Below are 19,077 nucleotides of genomic sequence, written 5' to 3'. Positions count from 1 at the left end.
GAACTCCACCAAAACAGAGTTCCAGATTCGACATGGCGAGCCGCGCACATCGATCCCGCGCGGTGAAGACGGGTGAGTAACTCGATTTTAGATATTCGATTTCAGCTACGCTATTCTCGTAGCTGAAATTGCGTATCTAAAATCGATTTTCACGCGTCGTGTAGATGGGGCCTATGAGAAAGAGGAAAATGGCTTTATTAATCTTCAACCTCTCAACAAAGAGGCCAAGCGCCAATGCTGAAGGTTGTTTCTTTAATGTGAACATTTGCTCACTGGGGACCAGACTGAGATCAGCAAACCATTACACAGGGGCCACCAAAAGACCATCAGATGGGAATGACTTTTAGTTGCTCCTGACCCAAGGCCAGATGGGAATTGATGACCTAGAAGTAAGAGACTCATTTCCAATCTCCTGAGCCATCCAGTTAGTGGAGCACAAGGGAGAGATTTCCCTTTGGCCAGCCATAAATGCTCACTGGGACAAAACACAGGAAAAACAAACACCTAACACTAAAGAAAAGCAGGGTAGTGCCAAAAAACACATGGCACCGATACTTGAGGAAACAGCTCATCCATGGAAGGATTCAACTCTAGTGTGATCTACCATAGCTTCAGGAAGGCCTAGGACAAGCTTTGAAGAGCAAAATCCAGCTTCAGTATTACATAGATGGTTTGGGCCACCTAGTATCCTGTCTGTTACTGGACTGGATTAAGGTCAGACATCAGTACTATGCATCTAGCAGTAGCCACTATCTGATGCTTCCAGAAGGCACCAAGCAAACTTACACAAGGCATCTATGCAATACTTGAACTTGAACGATCTAAATGAGGAAGTAACACAGCACTGCTCTTTGGATCATGTCACCTAGAAATCAGGGATCCACAAGAAAAGTCTTACCTCAATTTTTCACACTTCGCAGAAAGGAACATCCACACCATGGATGATGCACTATTACTGAAAACCCTGCTAATGCTGCAGTGGTCTAAACTCACAGGATAGGGCTTGCGGTGGGTGCTGAAGTTAACCTAGCTTGTTTTTTCCAGAATTACCTAGATTTAAAACTTTAAACTTTCCAAAAGTTGCTTCTACAATCAGCTCTGCTGTTGAAGTTAATTGGCATTCTGCTAAGTTAGCTATAGTCAGACCCAAACATACATCTTGAACACAATTTTAGAATAAAGATTGAATACCTTTTCACCTCAGAAACCATTTACCACTCAGAGGAGTGATTTATTTGGAGAGGCGGGGAAGGAAGAGACATTACCACGCTTCAAAAAATGTGGCCAAAAGAAAAATAAACTGCCCAGCATTTTCTTTTTAAGCACTTCCTCTTCTCCCCTCCCAAACCCAGGGATAGAACCCCCTAGTCCTGATTCCCAACCCCTCTGTCCTAACATGCTGCACCCTAAACCCCTTCCAAAACTGAGAATAGAAACCAGGCATTCTGACTCTCTGCTTTAACTCATGGGCCACACTTCTCCTTCTAGAGTTAGGAATACAACTCAGTAGTCAGACCTGAATCCATGCCATGCTCTAGCATCTAGAACACACATGAAAAATTAGTCAACATGGCTCACATGCAGAAACCTCTTCTTTGAATTAAATAACTCAGCAGTCTATTTTTAAGACAGTCACACCACTATAACAACTAGAGGCCAATGAAAATAAAGACTCCAATGGGCTTCATAAAGTTTATTTTCAGAGGTTTCAACTGTTGAGAGTTGGGTGATATATGTGTTTTTAAACAGATTCTGGGTCCTAATGTACAACAAGGTGCAGGGAGAGAGTCATCATTTAAAAGGCTGAACAGATTCCTTGGTTATAGCACCAAAAACCACCTCTTCTCATGGGACCAACACCCACAAAAGTCTTCGTTCCACCACAGATGTTGAAGCATGAGCCTCTCCCCTAAAATACAGCCATCTTCACCATACATGTGGTTGCATCCCAGGGAGAGAAAATCAAAGTATTTCAGTTCAGGAATGTATCTGAAGCAAATTATTTCTGAGAGCTTGCTCTTAGAGCTATATTATCTGAGCCAATATGTTATTCCCCTTCAGTACTGCACTTCTGAAGTGGACAGCAAGAAGAAAGAATTACATTATTTGGTTTTAAATAAAGAGATTGATGCTCTAAAACTTTACACCTGGATCCAGACAGTATTTGGTCCTGCCAAAAGGGCAGGGGACTGGACTCGATGACCTCTCGAGGTCCTTTCCAGTCCTAGAGTCTATGAATCTCATTCAAACACAAAAGCCTGATGCCACTTTTGGGGCAGAATATATAACAGCAACTTGACAAGAAAAAGTATTCTAAAAGCACAGAAATCCAATAATAAACAAAATAGTATTTTTGAGCTTGCTCCAGTAAATATCCTCCCATTTGCATTATTTTTTTTAGACTCAGGTAATCCTGCCCATTAAGGTTGTGATTTTATTTTTTTTTAACGGGTACAAGTGTAGTGTGGATACAATTATACCACAACAAAGGTGCCTTACACCAGTATAGCTTATTTCCCTTCCGATATGGCAACACACTCTATCATATAAACATGTTTGCATTGGTCTAATTACATCCACATTAGGGAGATGAACTGCTTTAATATACTGGTACAGTTAAAGTGGCATAATGTGAGTGTAGACAAATCTTTAGTAGCAGTTCTGAAGAGAATTTGTTGTGGCTCGTAATGGTTTGCATTTCTTTAGCCCATTTCAACAGTGGCATTCAAAGCACTTTCCAACTCCTCACTCCTGTGAAGTAGGCATTTTCACCATTACATAGATGGAGAAACTAAGGCACACAAAGGGGAAGTGATATGACTCAATATGATGTAGCAAGCAACCAGTTCCTGGTTTCCCTCCTATTCTAACCACTAGATCCAGCTCCCATCCTAGAGCTGCAAATAGGATCCATTCTAACCACTCGACCCCACTCTCCTCCAAGAGCTAGAACCCCGGAGTCCAAGCACCCTTAACTATTAGACGTCATGCCATCCATTGAGAACTGATATTAGTGCAGCGTAGCCAGGATCTCTCACGCATTTACTGATAAATGTTTTTTAGCTTGTATGTTCATCATCTGTACAGCCTGAATATGTGTGCATGCATGCGCACACATGCAGACACACTATGGCCACCTCATACTTTGGAGTAGGTTGAGTGTTTGGGAGCAGGGCTTGAATATGATGATAAATTGGAGGGAAGAATTACAACCCTCAGGCCCCTTTATGCCACCCTCCCTCTGCAGAGAGGTAAATGCACAGTCCATGGCCTCCTTTCATCCAAGGGAAATCCAGACTCCCATTCCATGACCTCTTCCCATCCTCAAGGGAGATGTAGATCATCACCCTCTCCCTTCTATATGTCTCTTCACACCTGTTCACCATTTATCCACAACTTCCCCCTTATCCCACTGAGGCCCTCTCCCTGCCCCCACAGGTCTCCCCATTTGCATGGAACTGCCCAATTCCCACTTTCACTGTTCTCCCATTTCTGATCCCTATATCTTCAGTCTCCTCAACGCTCTGCTCTCTCCTCACATTGACGTCCCCTCCCCAGATCCCCCTCCATGGACCATCCCCAGATCCTCCTTCAGGTCTCCCACCCATGTGCCTCCCCAGCTGCCCTCCCCAAAGCTCACACTCTCCCTTGACACCCTCCCATCTCCACTCAAGTCTCCCCCTCCATGACATCTATTTTGACCCCCTCCAGGTCCTACCCCTTCTCCCTGGACTACCTTAATGAACTCATCCCAGAAACCCAACCTACCTCCTCCCCGTCTCCCACTCTGCCAGTCACACCCATGGATCCTCCAACTTCTTCTCTGGACCCCCTCAACTACCCCCTCACAGACACACACCCCCAGCTCCAACCTCACAGGACCTCCCCCCATGGGCCTCCCAACTCCCCCTTCAGATGCCCCCATGGACCTTCTTCACCCCTGCCAGAGACCTGCCCCCAGCCCCTTCTCCCTGGCCTCAGGCACCCCCATGGACACTCCGTCATGTGCTCCCCTAGAGACTCCCTCCTTCATGATCCGCCAACTCCTTCATCCCTGGTTCTCCAACTCCCCCCCTCAGTGACACCCCAAGGGCTTCCCTCACACCCTCCATGGACCCCCAACCCCAGACCCCCTCACAACCCCTCCATGGATGCTCCCCCCAGGACCACCTGCACCTTTCTTTCCTCACAGCCCCCTCATGGATCCCCCCGCCTGACCCCGGGCCTCTCCCCTCCCTCTCCGGTCTGGTCCCTCCGCCGGGGCTGGGGGACCCTGACCTCACTCACCCCCATGGCGGCGACAAACGGGACCCCACAGACTCCTCACAAATCCGCGGGAGGGGGGACCCACAGGGGGAGGGGGCGAACGGGGGAACAGAAAACGGTCGGTAGGCACACACTGCGCCTGCGTTGAGCCCGCGGACGGAGAAGGAAGGGGCAAGGGGGCAGTGAGGCATGCTCTGCGCAGGCGCGGAGCCAAGGGACTACGGGGAGAGAGAAGGGCACGTTTCGCAAGCGCGAAACCGCGCACAACTCGCCGGCGCGCAAGAGAGGGGTTCGTGCGCATGCGCAAAAGCGGGGAGGGGGGGGCCTAATGGTCGAGATCGCGCCCAACGGTCGGCGCGAGGACAATGTTCTTCTGATTGGCTAGTGGGCGTCGCGTGAGAGCCCAGCGGCCCTCCACATCAGTGTGGGCGCCAAGAGAGACCCCTCCCCTGCCCAAGCTCCCCTCTGCGGACGTGCTGCCACCCTATCGGGTGAATGTCCCCTCCACTGTGTCCCCCATCCTATATTTGCCCCCTCGCCGTAACTCCTGACCTTGCCCCAATACCCTGACATCCTATGCTTCCCTGCACTCCCTGACCCTGACTGAACACCCCCTGCAGGGCCGGCTTTAGGAAGTGCGGGGCCCAATTCGAACAGTTTTGACGGGGCCCCTGCAGGGATGAGTGAAAAAAAAAAATGTAAAAAACCACGTGGGGCTTGTAGTCACTGGGCGGTGCTCTGAGTCTTTGGCGGCACTTCAGCGGTGGGTCTTTCACTAGCTCCAGGTCTTCAGCGGCACTGAAGGACCCACCGCCAAAGTGCCGCTGAAGACCCAGAGTGCCGCCTGGTGAGTACAAATTAAACAGGTGTCTCTAGCCAGGGAAGGGATTCTCACTGGGCACAGGACCCTCTTAGGTGCGGGGTCCAATTCGGGGGAAATGGTGGAATAGGCCTAAAGCCGGCCCTGCCCCCTGTGCCCTGATAGGACACCCCGCTCCCCTCTCTGCCCCTGCCCAGTGCCCCCGTGTCTCCTGGCCCGCCAGTGTTCCTACATCCCTGCCTAATGCCCCCATATCCTTGACCCTGATCCAGATCTCCCCACACACTTTGTTCCAAATCCATCCTCACACTCCTGATGCTGATGCCACCTCCTTGTATCCCAACCCAACAGCCCTTGTAACTGAGACCCAATGCCCTCTTGACCCCAGCCCAACATCTGCTGCTCCCTTTCCCTGGGCCCTTGACTCCAACCCAACACTTCCTTTGGCCCCAGACCCAGTGCCCCCAAGACCCTAACACAATGCCCCTTTGACTCCTTCCTGTGACACTTCACCCCAAAGCAATGCCCCGACCCCATCTTAACACCCTTTCCCTACACCCCCCTACACTTCTGCTGCGTCCAGTGCTATTCAACATTTCCATCAATGACCTGGAACAAGTAAATATGAAACCACTGCTGATAACATTTGCAAATGACACAAAGATTGTTGTAGTAGTATGATGAGCGGAATGAGGAGGACTGTCCTACACAGCAATTTGGATTGCTTGATAAGCTGGGCCCCTTCCAACAAAATGTGTTTCAATACCGCCAAATGCAAAGTTCTACATCTAGGAAAAAGTAATGCAGGCCATCCCTACAGAGTAAGGGACGGTATCATGGAAAACAATGACTTTGAAAAGGATTTAGGGGTCATAGTGGACAAACAACTCAACATGAACTCTCAGTGTGATGCTAGGGTTAAAAAAAAAAAAAGGGCCAATATGATGCAATCCTTGGATGTCTAAAACAGGAGCAGTGAGTAGGAGCAGGGAGATGGTTTTACCTTTATATATGGCATTGGTGAGACTGCAATACTACATCTAGTTTGAGGGGGTCAAATTTGTAAAAGGATGTTGAAAAATTGGAGAGGGTGCTGAAAAGAACCACAAAAATTATTTGAAGGCTGGAAAAAATGCCTTATAGGGGAGACACATGGAGCTCAATGTATTTAGCTCTCAAAAAGAAGATTGAGAGGTGACTTGAAAACAGTGTATAACTCAGCACCTTCAGGGAGAGAATATCCCAGGTATTAAAGGGCTCTTTAGCCTAGCGAAAAAAAGCAGAGCAAGAACCAGTGTCTGGAAGTTAGACACATTCCAATTAGAAATAAGGCACCAATGTTTCACAGTGGGATGGGTGAGGGGGGAAAAACTCCACAGGGCAGTGGGGGATTCTCCATCATTTGATGTCTCCAGGTCCAGACTGGCTGCCTTTCTGGAAGATGCTTTAGTCAACAAGAAGTTCTTGGGCTCAGTACAGGGGTAATTGGTGAGATTTAGTTAATGTCCTGTTATGTACAGGAAGTCAGACTAATGTTCCCTTCTGGGTTAAACTATGAGTCTATGAACCCTCATGCCCCTTCCCTGGATCTCCTCCTCCCAACCTGATGCCCCCAGACAATGCTCCCATTTCCCCTCCTTATGCCCCCAGCAACCCATCCCTCCTTTCTATGCCCCCATTTGTATGTGCCCCCTTATGCCCCCAGCAACCCATCCCTCCTTTCTATGCCCCTTACCCAAAGCCCCATGTCCCTTTCTGACCACTTGAAGTCCCCTCCTGTAAACCTAACATCCCCATGCACCTCACCACACTCCCTCTCTGCACATCATGCCCTCACTTCCAAAATGCATCCCTCATGCCCCCTTTGTATGTGCCCCCTTATGCCCCCTGCCCCCGTCCATATGTTCCCATGCTCCTTCCATATTTTACCAAGCCTCATTCCTATGCCACTCCTCCCCTTCTACTTTGCCTCCTTATGTCCCTGCCTACAGACAAGCAGAAAAAGGGGCTGAAAGTGGAACATGTATGCTGAAGGGTAAGGGGAGTGTGTAGTGTGAGGAGAGGTAAAGGGGAGGATACTAGGAGGGAAGGGGAAGGAGAGGAGAGGAGGGCACATAGGTGTGGGAATAAGGGATGCAGGGGGTGCTGCAGCACCCCATGTTTTGCGTGGGGTCCCAACTGCCAGCCAGCTGCCAGTCCTGCACCCAGGGACTCCGCTGCTAGTCTCAGCTGCCAGCCCTGGGTCCTGGCTAATGCCTCTGTGCTCAGGGGCTCCACTGCTGGCCCAGCACCTGGGGACTCTGCTGCCAGCCCCACATGCGGGGTTCCAGCTGCCGGATCCACACATGAGGTCCTGGCTGCGAGCCCCGCGCCTGGAACTCTGCTCCTGGCCCTGCAGCCAGGGTCTAGGCTGCCAGCTCCACAGCTGGGGCTCAGCTCCTGGCCCTGGCCTAGGGCTCCTCACCCACTCCCGGCCCAGGGCTCCACCCCCGGCTGTGGCCCAAGCCTCTCGGCCCCCTTGCCCCATCCAAGGCCCCTCCTTCTGAAGGCCCTGCTTCCAGCCCCAGCTCTAGGGGGTGGTGAGGGGTGCAGACAGGTGTAAGGAGGGCACACCTCCACTCTAAAAACTGTTCCAGCACCACTGGGAGGGCAGATGGGGATGGGAGGGGAGGACATAGGGGAAGAGGGAGGTGGGTGGAAGGAGAAGGCACAGGGGGAAAAGAGGGGACCAGGAGAGCAGGTGGGAGAGGAGGGAAGACAGGGAGGGGTTGTAAAGGAGGGTGATGGATAAATCAGGGAGGTTGTAGAGAAGGGCAGGAGATGAACTGGGGAGTGGGCCCAGCTGCTGATGGGCTGACACCACGCAGGGTTTAGAGGGCCTCTCAGTTGCTGTTCTTACTCCTGGCAATGGCTTCAGGCCCTGAGCATCAGCTTCACAGTTCCTAGTGTCCCCAGTTGTACTAATCCCTGTGCATCCAAAGACTTAAAATCCCCTGACACTTGGCATTTGCATCAGTGCCCCCTGAACTCATTACCATGCTCCACCCAAGAGGCAGTGGCCTCACAGAAGTGTTGTGTGTGTAGAAGTTATGCAGCACGGTAGAGGGTGGAGTGAAAGGTGCAGCGTAACTGCAAATGACTAAAAAGGAGACATGGGACTGGGAATTAGGAACTCTGTGTCTGAATCCCAAATGGCTGGTGAACTCAAGCAGGTCCTTTTGCCTCTCTGTGCTTCAGTTTCCCCATTCATAATTCCAAACAGGCTAGATTATATTACTTACCTTGCTATCTAAATATAGAGCGGGGTTCAAAATGATCCTATTAGAATCTAAAAAAAAATAATTAACAACTCTGCTTGTCAGCTGCCATTTACTGCAGGCTGCCTCACTCTCTTCATCCATTTCCCCAGGACGGAGACTTTTGGGGGTGGGGTAGCCGTGGGGAGACCATTTTTGTAATTGCCTTCAGGCAAGTAGATGTTGTGCTTGGGATACTGAATTTTCATTACCTCTTTTTGGCAACAGGTTTGAGGTGAGACAAGAATAATTGTCTAATGATCTCAAATGTACTTAGATTGGAGCAGGCACTGTCCTTTTGTTCTGCACTACTGCAAAACAAATAATTAATAATAATAATTGCGATAAATCAATTGTTGATCCGGGCTCAAGCAGACACCAGAGGGCGCCAGCATTGCAGAGTCCCTTCATCAAGGCCAGTGGAAATGGCAAGGGGGAGGACTCAGAGCCATCCTACTTGGGAGCAGAAGCGGTGAATGCGTGGAAGTGGGTCGGGAGAGGACTACTAGGGAGCGCATAATGAGGCCTTTGCATTGTGGGAAGAATGCCTGGCTTGGCTGGGTCATATGATCCTAGTCTCAGGTTGTGCTACCAGACCCAGTGTCACCTTTAGAGGAAATGCTCCCAGCTGAAAAGAGCCATTTCATAGTGGCTGAGCTGAGGGGAAATGGAATCACTAAACATGGAGGGCAAACAGTGGGCCTTGCAGGCTGCCCACAGGCCGCTCTGAGAAGGTCTCATCAAACCTCCTTCTCCATAGCACTGTCCCTATTTCTTAAGAGAGGGAAACTGAGGCACAGAGAAGCAGCTTGACCATAGTAGCACACATCAGACTTACCAGACCCATGTTCTTTCTGTCTATGTGAATTAATTCACTTTACCCTAACTCTGAGAAATGCTTATGGGAGCCTAGTGAGACTGGTTGTTTATCAGGCAGCAAGCCACAGGGCTCTGGTTCCCAAAGTAAGATTGTGCTGGATCATAAAGCATAATCTGTGGCCTTGACTCTGCCCACAAGCTCCCTCCTCTTTTTCTGCTTGCAAACAGTACCATTTACCTGCAGGGGTTAAAAGTGGGAGATACTCTGACCAACATCCTCCCCAAACTCCCATCCCTGCATCACACACCCCGCATACCCCAACAGCCTCTCTCATCTCCTTCATCCAGCCTGGCTTTTGAGAGGGTCTGAGTTTGCTACCCAGGAATTGCATCCATCCTCCTGCGGGTGGAGGTGGGGGCGGGAGCAGGGGGGCCATGCAGGGCTAGATCGCCTTTCCTCAGCTCTGCACACAGCCAGCTCATGTATCCTGTCTCTGGGGAAAGGACGAGGGTGGTGGGAGGGGGGGTGCGCTTTGCCACGTTGGCTCCTTTCCTGGCCTGCTGGAGACGGCAAGTTCTTGTATCTGTTGGAGTGGGGAGACCCTAGAGTCCAGAAGAAAATGCCCCTGCCCCAGTTAAAAGCAGGAGTCTGAGATATGAGGGGGGAGCAGCTAATCACAGACAGAACAATACACCCTCAACACACACATACAAAACCATTGCTCTGCCCTCTCCCCTCAGTGCTGCATCTGCACCAGTCCCAGGAAGCTCACTGCCCCACACCCAAAGAGCTCCCCATCTTACCCCTCATTTCTCTGTCCCTAATGCTCCAGCACACTGGCTCCGTGCCTTAAAATCATCCCCATCTTAACACCCCCCAACACTGTTCTGCCCCTCATTGGTGCATCTGCACCAACCCCAGGGAACACACTGCCACCCCTGCACTAGGAACCCCCCATTTTATCATCCGTATTGTTCTGCTCACCAATATTGCATGTGCCCCAGGCCTGGGAAGCCTGTTTCCCCCTCTGTGCTGAGATTTCCACCATCTAGCCCCTCATACCCCATTGCCCAGACCCAGGAAGCACACTGCCCCCTCTGTCCCAAAATCCCCCCATCTGACCTGCCTTCCCATAGCAGCCCCCTGTGTGTCTGGATTTGGGGGACTAGCGTTGGGAATTAATTTCCATCCCTTTTACATGGCACTGCTCATAAACCCTGCATCTGCCCTGCCAGCCTTAATCAGGGGGAAGAGAGGGTTGCTGAGGGAGAAGCCTGGCTCGTTCCCCTCCCAGTCTGGTAGAACGGTCAGCATCATGACTTGGCACAGAGTGACAGCATCAGCTCCCACTGCTGAAGGTGTAAGCCCTGGAGCGGTGGGACATGGGGCTCCGGGCTCTCATCATCCGGGTGTGGCGACGTGACCACAGGATCCCCTGTGGCTGGGTGATGTGCACATGCACAGCACTGTGTGTGCCCATTATTTGTTGTGTGGGCAGAATGCCCATCTAAGCTTCTATCCCTAGGCCTCAGCCTAGTGGTACCCAGCATGAGGGTGTGTGCATGTTTGTTCCAGTTAGCTCCTTCCCCATCATACCAATGCCTCATTCAAGCAGATCTGGGGTGTAGTGAGAGACCCCTTCTTTCCCCTCCCCTATGCTCAGATCAGAACAATGGTAGGCATAGCACCCTCCCTCCATCTCTGCAGCAGCTCAGGGTAGGATGAGGCAGGAGGGGAAAGGGGGAAAAGGGTCGGTGTCTCTTTAAGACCATCAGGTTGCAGGGAGCAGATGGCATCTGCTTCCAGTTCTTGTTCTTTGTGTGGCTGCACAAAAGAGGGAGTCTGTCTCTCCTGATCTTACCCCCGCCCTCCACCGTGGAGGGGGGGCAGTATTAAGATGTATGGGGTTGAGGGGAGATTTACTGCAGAAAGTAAACTTGAATTTGCCAGGCCATGTGCACTGGAGAATGGAGCAGCTCAGGGCATTTGTTGCACAGGCTCCTTCTCCTTTATTAGTAGTGGTGAGAATACAATTCCACACAAGGTCCCCATCAATCCAATCCAGCCCCCACAGATCCCATCCAGAGACCACATAAATCTCCCACACCTCCCAAAATCCCATCCATAGTCCCCCATAAATCCCTTCCATCCCCAATATCCTACAGAGAGCCTCCCATTCACCTTCCAAAAGATCCCATCCAGCCCCCCCTCATCCCATAAAGCAGTGGTCCCCAACCTTTTTCATCTGGTGCTTGCCAGACGACAAGCCACGAAGGACCATGGCAACAGACAAGCATCCGCCAAAATTCCACCGACAAGCAGCAATGTCAATAGGCATCGCCGCCAAAATGCCGGCGACAAGTAGCATCATCCAGAGGCGTTGCTGCCGAAATACCACCGAAAATTGGCAGCATTTCGGTGGCAACGCCTCTGGATGACGCAGCTTGTTGGCGGCATTTTGGCGGATGCTCATCTGCCGGCCAGTACGCAGGCGCACTTAGACGCCCCGGCGGGTGCCATGGCGCCTGAAGGCACTGTGTTGGGCATAGAGTCATATGCCCAACACAGTGCCATAGAGTCTCCTATAAATCCCATCATGCTTCCCCCTAAAATACAACCAGAGCTCCTCATAAATCCCATTCAGACCTCAATCCCACAGAGCCCCCTAAAATCCCATCCAGTCCGTCCCCACAAACTACTGTCCAAATCTCTCCTCTAAAATCCCAACTCCCCCTCAAGCAGATGCTTCTGGGAGCCAGCCTCCTGGTGCAACCATTGTCTATGCAGGCCTCACTGGCACTGCACAGCACAGATATAATCTCCTCCCTCCCCCACCCGACCCAACACATTTCTGACTAGGGGTGGGGTGGGTGTTGAGGTCACAGTTTGCTTGGCAGCAGAAGCTGAGAGCTTGGGGTACACAGGTTTGTGGAAGGCTGCAGGAGGAAGGAGTGAGGAAGGCTGGGGGGATAACACTGAAAATACCAAGTAGTGGATTGGATAAAGTTGTCAAACAATAGCCTTAAAGTGCGGGGAAGATATGTGTGTTGGGGGTGTGCGAGTGGGCTGTGTGTTGGGGTGTGAGTGTGTATTGGAGAGGGAGCATTGGGGAGGTAGGTGAATGTGTGGTTGGGAGTGGGTGTTTTTACCTGTTGAGGCTGGGGCGGATGTGTATGGATGTGGGGGAGGTACATGTGAGCCTGCGGAAGGTTGTGGGAGTGTTTGACTGTATTTTGAAGCCTGAGTGTATGCGTGATTGATTGCAAGAAGGATATGTGTAAAGTGGCAGTGCATCTGTGGAAAGGAGAGGTGTGTGATGGGGGTGGGAGACAGCAGCCGTGTGGTGTGATTCTGTGCGTATGTGGAGTAGCAGTATGGTTGCGTGTTGGAGGGGTGGGGGAGAGAAAATATATGATGCCATTGTGTGTGTATAGCTGTGGGGCGGGCGTGTCTGTTAGGTTTGGGGGAGAGGCAGCATGTGGTATCTGTGTGTGTGGCTGTGTGTCTTTGGAAGTGGGAGAGGAGGCAATGTGTGGTGCTGAGTGAGTGTATGGTGGCTATGTGTGGGGCTTGCAGGGCATGCAGTATGTGTATCTGTTGGGGGTGGGGGCCAGGCAGCATGTATTGTGTCTGAGCATGTGTGTTTGGGGGTGGAAGTGTGTAGTGTGGTGGGTGAGTGTGTTTGGGGGTGGAAGTGTGTAGTGCAGTGTGTGTGTGTGTGTGTGTGTTTGGGGGTAGCAATGTGTGGTGCTGCATGTGTATGTTTGGGATGGCAGTGTGTGGTGCTGTGTGTGTGTGTATTAGGAGGTTGCAGTGTGTGGTGCTGCATGTGTGTGTTGGGAGGTGGCAGTGTGTGGTGCTACATGTGTGTATTTGGGGTGGCAGTGTGTGGTACTGTGTGTGTGTTGGGGTGGCAGTGTGCACTGCGGCTTGTGTGCGTTTGAGGTGGCAGTGTGTGATATGTGTGTGTTTTGGATGTTAGTGTGTGGTGCTGCGTGTGTGTGATGGGAGATGGCAGTGTGTGGTGCTGTGTGTGTGTGTGTGTATGTGTGTTGGATGGTGGCAGTTTGTGGTGCTGTGTGTGTGTGTTGAGAAGAGGCAATGTATTGTGCTCTGTGTGTGTATGTGTGTTGGATGGTGGCAGTTTGTGGTGCTGCGCGTGTGTGTTGAGGAGAGGCAATGTGTGGTGCTGCGTGTGTATGTGTGTTGGATGGTGGCAGTTTGTGGTGGTGCATTTGTGTTTTGGGAGGTGGCAGTGTGTATTGCTGCGTGTGTGTTTGGGGATGGCAGTGTGTAGTGCTGTGTGTTTGTGTTGGAAGGTGGCAGTTTGTGGTGCTTAGTGTGTGTGTGTTTTGAGGGTGGCAGTGAGCGTTTGTGTATGTTGGAGGGTTGCAGTGTGTGGTGCTGCATGTGGGGGTGGCAGTGTGTGGTGCTGCGTGTGTGTGTGTGTGTTGAGATGGCAGTTTGTGGTGTTCTGTATGTGTGTTGGAGGTAGCAATGTGTGGTGCTGCATGTGTGTGTTGGGGTGGCAGTGTGTGGCGCTGTGTGTGTGTGTTTGGGGATGGCAGTGTGTGGTGCTGCGTGTGTGTGTTTGGAGTGGCAGTGTGTGGTGCTCTGGGTGTGTGTTGGAAGGTGGCAGTGTGTGGTGCTGTGTGTTTGGAGGGGTGGCAGTGTGTGTCTGTGTATGTTGGAGGGTTGCACTGTGCGATGCTGCATATGTGGGGGTAGCAGTGTGTGATGCTGTATGTGTGTGTTGGAGGGTGGAAGTGTGTTGCTGTGTGTGTGTTGGGATGGCAGTGTGTGGTACCGTGTGTGTGTTGGGCGGTGGCAGTATGTGGTGCTGTGTGTGTGTTGGAAGGCAGCAGTGTGTGATGCTGTGTGTTTGTGTTGGGTGGTGGCAGTGTGTGGTGCTGTGTGTGTGTTGGGCGGTGGCAGTGTGTGATACTGTGTGTGTATCAGATGGTGGCAGTGTGTGGTGCTGTGTGTGTGTATTGGAAGGCAGCAGTGTGTGATGCTGTGTGTGTGTGATGCTGTGTATGTTGCAAGGCAACAGCGTGTGATAATGTGTGTGTGTGTTGGAAGGCAGCAGCATGTGATGCTGTGTGTGTATGTGTGTTGGAAGGCAGCAGCATGTGATGCTGTATGTTTGTGTGTTGGAGGCTGGCAGTGTGTGATGCTGTGTGTGTATAGTGGCTGCATGGGGGGCGGGGGGCAGGCTGTTATGTGTCTGCTGGGAAGAGTGAGGTAGAGGCAGTGTGTGGAGCCTCTGTGTGCGTATATGCATGACCCCAGTCAGGCCCCCCTCCCTGCTGCTCCAGGCTGGTTGCAGCACTGCCCCAGCCGCTCCCAAGAGGGAGGCCTGGCATCCTTTCATCTGCAGCAGGATGGAGAGTGTCTGGAGCTGGATAGAGCTCTCCTCTTGCTGGCCCTGCATCATCCCCCCGCCCTTTGGCTTTGATGATCAGCCTCTTCATGATGAAACACCCAGACCTGGGAATTCAGAGCTTGAGCTGTGTGTTGCACATACGCATACACACACGTACACAAAAGCGTGCATACATGCATGCAAACACAACATACACGGGCATGCATGTACACATAATGCACATTAATGCACAAATACAAACATCCATGTACATGCATGTGGATACACAAACATAGACACACACACAAACACGCAATCAGTCTAAATCCCCAACTGCAAATGGCCCTGCATGCTGGGAGGAGCAGGGACTTTGCATCAGGAACTCCATTCTCCCCAGCCTATGGGTACCTCATCCCACAGCTGCAGCTGGAGGGTGGGTGGATGAAGCAAGCACTCCTACTGACGGTGGCAGGCAGGCCCCAGTGGCCTCATGCTTGGCAGGCGGGCGGGGGGGCCAGGCTGCCCTCATTGGTGGCTGCTAAATTTAGGAGCCTGATTATAGTTTGGGGTTTGGAAAGGAGAGAGGAAAATTCCCATTGAATAGACACAGGGCGTGAGTGCACGTGCGAGACAGAGACACATGCAGCGTGAATATGTGAGACACATGAACACAGTGTCACACGCAGAGTCACATACACAGGCAGTTATACAGGCAGCCTCTCTCACACACACAATCATACACAAAATCTGTGTCACAGTCTCGCTCTCTCATACCCAGTTTCATATACACAGCGTCTCTCTCCCACCCATACACACAGTCCCTCTGTCAAGGGCCAGCTGGCTCAGCGACCCTGCAGAAGGAATCCACCCCCAACCCTGGTGACCCTGCCCATCCCCCTTGTGCTCCTGCTGACTCCCTGTGACAGGTGCTGTGTGTTAAGTGGGTTGGGAGCAAGGGAACCAGACTTCCAGCCTAGGGGAGGTCCTGGGAGGGGAGCCCCATGGATGACCCTCTGGGAGGGACAGTATAGTGCTTGAGCTTCCCCAAAAGCCCAGGGGGCATTAACTCAGGGGCTGGTGTGAGGGGATGACTCAGCCCATCCCACTGCTGCCATGGGAACAAAATGTGGGCCTGTATCTCACACTCAGACTCCCCAACAGCATCTTGGCACACCCCCCATTTCTCCTCTGCAAAAAGAGTAGGCGGCCAGAGCTCCCAGCTGCTGCCATCTACCTCCTGCCCTGACACTGAGCATCTGAAAATAGCTCCCTCCATCTTTGGAACATCCCCCAGGGGAGAGGGGGGTCTGAGCCCTGTGCTACCAGATGGGGAGGGGAAAGGGGCCCTGATTCTGGCCTTCTGGCAAGAGAAGAATTGGGCCCAATGCCAAGCTAATGTCTCTGCTGAGACATTTAGTCTCCTACCCCCACTCCTGTAGCATCATTCAAAGTGTGTGTGAGGGGGAGGGGGGAGTAGCAGCACACATCCAGCAGGGAGTCAGCCGATATGCCAGGCATGGAAAGAGGACAGGGTGGCCTTTTACTCCTGTTTGCTGCTGCTGTTCTGCCTGCATTAGCACTAGGGTTCCCCACCACTCCTGCACATTGCCAGTAGCACCACCTGCGGGGGGAGAGAGCTCCTCCATACCCATGCTCCCCTGGAGTTCCCCACCATCCCTGCACCAGCTTCCCCACAGCCTACTGCTCCCATTTAGTCTCGCCCCGCCCCCCTCCTGCCACCCACCAGTGGTGTGTTTACAGACTCCCTCCAGCAGCCCAGCCGTTTCTCCAGGCCTGTCTCAGTGGTGGAGAGGGAGGGCCAAGCGAGCAGGTGTCTGCTCAGACAATGGCTCCGCTTTGTTGGGCTGCAGGGGGAGGGGGTGGGGAGAGGAGAAGGAAAAAGAGAAAAAAAAAAAGGTCAGCAGAGAGCTTCCCTTACACTGGGGGATGGAGCCTGGGCTGCATCTTCCAGCTGACAACAGTGTGGAGGTTGCTAGGGGTTGTGGGGGCATTTAATGGGGGAAGTTTGCGGTACTGGGACAGTGACTAGAATACTGCCCGGATGGGGGCATTTGAGATGTAGGGGTGTCTATGGGGCAAGAGGGAGGAATAGACGAATAGGGCTGGGGGATGGATGGATAAAGGACATGTATGGGGGGTGCATGGAGATGGAGGAATAGAGGTGTGTGCATGGAGATGCAGAGGCAGGCAGACACTTGTGCATGGGGTGGTGGCCGGAGGCAGGGGGTTGCCAAAGCTATAAGCCACTAGAAACAGGGTCTTATATTGGGAAGCATTGAGTAAACTTCTTTACCTATACTAGTTAGCTAGCTAGCTAGATGGATAGTTTAGAGGGGTATATATGGGGATGAATGGATGGATGGATAGCGTTCACTCCGCTGTTGCTGTTGTCTCTAAACACAATACTAACTGGGTAGGCCAGGGTCCCTACAGCATCAGGGGGAACCAGGGACTGGGATCCCCTTTTGCTCACCCCGCCCGGCCAGGGCCTGGAGATGGCTGCTACAGTGGAAGCTTTGCAGTCTGCCAAATCCCTGGGCATTGTGTATGTTCCTGTTCCCACCCCCACCCCGTTCTGTGCCGTTTATGCCAGGCTGTTTGCTGGTGGTCTGCAGAAATCAACCCCCCTCTTCCTTCCTCAGTCACATCCAACATCAGTTAGCCCTTGAACAAACCCACCAATACAACACAAGCTAGTTGGACCTAAATATCCCATAGCCTGGTTCTCAGATGCAGCCCACAGAGGCATGCATTCTCAGGGGACAGTGGATTTGAAACACCAGCAGCACAGAATGGCAGTGCTGAGCACTTGCTTTGCACAAGAATAAGTGGGCCCACTGTATTGTGTTTGTGTGTGATACATGAGTTGATTGTGTGAACTATGTTTGAGTACGTGTTGATTGTGTTTGCTGCTTGTGTGAGTTGGTTATGTGTACACATGTGAATGTTGGTGGTTTTTGTGCACTGGTTGCATGTATTCACCACAGTCCTATTCCTGAGCTGAGGTGCTGCTATGTGGTGTAAATCTGGAATAACCAATTTACATCATAGTAACCCAAATAAATACCTGACTCCTGCATTCCAATCCAGCTAATCAGCTGGGAAACAAGCAAATCTCCAGTCAGCTCCTCTCTCCATACGTACCCAACCCCCAGCAATACCAGCACTATGAAGGTACAAACAGCCAATGCTAGAGAGTAGCTCAGCACCCAACCTACTGGAAGATCACAGAGTCTAGGGTTAAACAGCTTCTTCTCTCACCCCTGCTACTTTCCCTCCTACTGGAGAGGGATCTGGTCTGCTTTTCTGCACCTCAGAACTTTATGGAAAAGTGGGGGAGGGTTTAAAACCAGCTGGCAAATCCAGCTATTAGCAAAGATGTGCCTTAAAATCTCCATTGGATTAGTAACCCCTTTGATCCCTTCCCGAGGTTGGGGGTGTGAGTAGGACGTGAGTTAATTCTTAATATTGCTAGCATGGGCCAAACAATGTATTTTTCCCTAATCTCATTCTCAGGAATGGCTGAATTGTTTTAGCTGAGATTTGCCAAAAAAGCTCTTCCTGAGGCAGACACCTGCCATGGAAAATTTCAGGCTGAATGGTTAAAGTTTGGCAAAGTTATAAGCAACTGGAAACGGTCTAATAATGGGAACTGTTGGGTAAGTATGGGCTCTGCCTATACTACCTATACTACTTATATAGATTTGAGTTTTACTTGAGGATATCCACTTCTCCTCTCTCTATCCATTTTTAAAGGTTTATGTTTTAAGATTTTTTTGAATGCAGTGTTACTTACAATTGTGTTATTTAAAGTGCCATTGAATATGCTAGGGTATATTTTACCCACACACACACGTGTTTCCTGGTGTGGCTAGCCGGTGACAGGAGGGCTAGAAAACTAAAAGGAAACAAATTGAAGGAAGCATTCATTTACTTTACATAAACCTATTAGAAAACAATGTTAATACTGTGCTAATAAATATATTATAAGGGATTCTCCTAGAAGTGATAGGCTGAGAGAATAGATGTTATAGATCTATATCTATCTATCCATCCGTCACTATACACACCCCTCTATCTATCTACCTACCTACAAGCCACCCCTATACAAACACCTCTATCTATTGATCCATCTATCCATAAATATCCATCACCCTATATACCTCTCCATTTATCCATCTCTATCTGTCTCTCCCCATATATGATCCTTTATCTAATCTAGCTCTCTATATACATATTTAAATCTTTGTATGCATATCTGTTCATCTATCCATCTATCTATATTCATCCACGTACGCTAAGCACATCTGGTCCAAGAAGGCATACAGGGTGCATTAGGCAGAAAGAGGAGGGTGTGTAGTGGATGGGGAGAAATATATCCATTGCAAAAGCTAAGCCCCCTAGCCTTCTGCTGGGCATGGGGGATGTCTCCATAGGTGCTGGAATTAGGGGTGCTGGGGATGCCACACCCCTTGACTTGAAGTGGTTT

General features: G+C 51.1%; 2 protein-coding genes across 4 annotated transcripts in view; both read right to left on the bottom strand.

Moving 5' to 3' along the window:
- Positions 1-4,488, bottom strand: part of NAA40 (N-alpha-acetyltransferase 40, NatD catalytic subunit) — a 31,294-nt gene extending 26,806 nt beyond the window's left edge. The window contains exon 1 of one of the 3 annotated variants that reach the window (XR_004376984.2): positions 4,288-4,487. Coding sequence is in view for 2 of the 3 variants with exons in the window: in XM_032804208.2 (XP_032660099.1) it covers positions 4,288-4,293 (6 nt within the window). In the remaining variant the exon portion in view is untranslated. Of the gene's footprint in view, positions 1-4,287 lie in introns of all 3 variants that reach the window. The other 2 variants (XM_032804208.2, XM_032804209.2) reach the window with 2 other exon arrangements.
- The window catches only part of MARK2 (microtubule affinity regulating kinase 2), a 360,709-nt gene that overhangs the window by 218,761 nt on the left and 122,871 nt on the right, over positions 1-19,077 (bottom strand). The gene's annotated exons all lie outside the window — the stretch shown is intronic.

The sequence above is a fragment of the Chelonoidis abingdonii genome, chromosome 17 (genome assembly GCF_003597395.2).
Source record: "Chelonoidis abingdonii isolate Lonesome George chromosome 17, CheloAbing_2.0, whole genome shotgun sequence".
Lineage (NCBI taxonomy): Eukaryota > Metazoa > Chordata > Testudines > Testudinidae > Chelonoidis > Chelonoidis abingdonii.
The sequence above is the reverse complement of the archived record's forward strand: the minus strand, read 5'-3'. Positions and strand labels throughout refer to the sequence as shown.